The following is a 2,168-nucleotide window of genomic DNA, read 5'->3' as shown; positions in this document are numbered from 1 at the left end:
GATTCAATAATAATAAATCAGATTTAGTACTTAAAATAAAGTTTATAACAAACTATATATTGGACTCAAATTAGTTAAATACATTATAAATCTAATCTATTAAAAATAAATTATGGCTTGACCTAATTTATTTTTACCCTTACACAATTTTTTTTCTACTTCTATTCCCTTTCTAACAATTTGATAAGCTCGAAGATACATAGCTTTTCCCTAACTCAATTTCTTCCTTTGTTTTTTTTTTTTAAATCTCCACCATACTTTATATATTTACAAAAAAATAAATTACCAAAATTGACCATGAAAGATTATAACATAGACAAATATGACTATAAATGAATTAAAACTAACTTGTAATCGTGATAGATGGGGTTTATAGACAAAACTATCCAAACCCTAAAAATCTATCAAAAATCTCTAAATTGTCCCTCTATTTTAACCTAATCACTCTCAAACTATAATCCCACTTCGTCTCCAACGATAATGGCACGACAGGATTTGAGAATATCCTCTCAGCACCTCTCCTCCACTAGAGAATCTCCCAACCGGAAAGCCTCCAAATGGTCAACCCAACATTCTAATCATTGGTCAACGCAACTGAGTGCCCCTGAAGTTCCCATCTCAAAAACCTCTTTGCAAACTGTATAGTGAGATTCCAAATCCAAGTACTTCTCATCGATTTCGATTGTCGGTAAGGAATCAATGGCGGCTTTGAAGCCGAAGGGTGCTCATAACACTCTATACAGTTGATCTTGATCTGAGATAGCTGTTCTAGAAGACGATCAAACCCGGATCCCAGCAAAAACTCCAACATGCATGTCGGCAAGGATCTCAGGCCCAAACCGTTGTCGTCGTCATCGAACCTGCGTACCTCCCCTCTGCTGCCGTTGTTGTTTTTGTGAGACTCAGAGGATACGTTGCCACCACAGAGGACGATGACGGGGTTGAAAGGGGAGCGGTTACCGCCGTTGCGGCGGGTCCATCGGAGGGCATGGCGGTTGATGGTAGAGTTGTTGTTGTGATTTATGACGTTGTTGTTTTGTTCAGAGGAGGAGTTGGGGCGCTGGTCAATCATGTACATGGCTGCTGTAGGAAATTTGCAGCGGTGGGAGTCAAGGTTGACGGAGACTGGCGGAGGCTTGATCTCCTCAACGAAACTACCGTTGCAGTCAGGACAAGCTGCATTGTTATGCCTCTATACTAAAGTAGAGTTTAAGAGTGATTAGGTTAGAATAGAGGGATAATTTAGGACATTTTTTTTTATAGATTTTTAGGGTTTTTTATAGTTTTGTCTATGAAACCCCATCTTTCATGGTTACAAGTTAATTTTAATTCTTTTATAGTCAGATTTATCAGTGTTATAATCTTTCATTATCAGTTTTGGTACTTTACTCCTTACAAAAAAATGTCCAAACTATCAAATAATCAGGTGGCTCAGATTGTTAGACATTTGTTTTCATTAAATCTTAAATTTGAGTCCCATTGAAAGAGAGAGAAAGAGAGAGCATCTTTTGATATGGACAAATTGTCCAAATTAAAATTCAGATCTAGAGCTAAAATGGAGCAACGCTTCGTACTAAATTCGTCATCTACGTTTGGGTGTAATTTTATTTAAGTTCTTAAAGCTTAAAGTATTTTATTTGAATCTAAAAAAGTTTCATTTAGCTTCAATGTAGTCCCACCGTGAGGTCAAAGTTAAATAATAATTAACGGCATGTCTTACATGACAGCAGTACAAGAACAAAGTCGATAATTTAGAGAATAAGTACAAGCTCCAGAGGCACAAAATCAACCGTAGATGCATCAATACATTTATTTATCATTTTTCTTAAAATTTAAATAAAATATTTTCTATAGAACTAAGGAGAATGATAAATAAATGTATTGATGCATCTATGGTTGATTTTGTGTCTTTGAAGTTTGTACTTGTTCTTCACGTTATCGATCTTGTTCTTGTACTGCTGTCATGTAGGATATTCCGTTAATTATTTAATTTTGACTTCACGGTGGGACTATATTGAAGCTAAATGAAACTTTTTTAGATTCAAATAGGGCACTTTAAACCTTAAGAACCAAAATAGAATTACATTTGAAAAACCAATTTAATATTTTACCCTACATTTTTTTTATCTAATGCTAAGGAGATAATAATTTAAAGTTATTTTATTTAA

General features: G+C 34.7%; 1 protein-coding gene across 1 annotated transcript; it reads right to left on the bottom strand.

Moving 5' to 3' along the window:
* Positions 575–1,310, bottom strand: LOC110263710 (probable E3 ubiquitin-protein ligase RHC2A). Its single transcript, XM_021105463.1, has 2 exons — positions 1,299–1,310; positions 575–1,192 (listed from the first exon to the last, which is right to left on the bottom strand). Exons 1-2 carry the CDS (start codon positions 1,308–1,310, stop codon positions 575–577), a joined length of 630 nt encoding a protein of 209 aa, XP_020961122.1.

The sequence above is a fragment of the Arachis ipaensis genome, chromosome B06, assembly GCF_000816755.2.
Source record: "Arachis ipaensis cultivar K30076 chromosome B06, Araip1.1, whole genome shotgun sequence".
NCBI lineage: Eukaryota > Viridiplantae > Streptophyta > Magnoliopsida > Fabales > Fabaceae > Arachis > Arachis ipaensis.
Note: the sequence above shows the minus strand (reverse complement) of the source record. Positions and strands in the feature narration are given on the sequence as shown.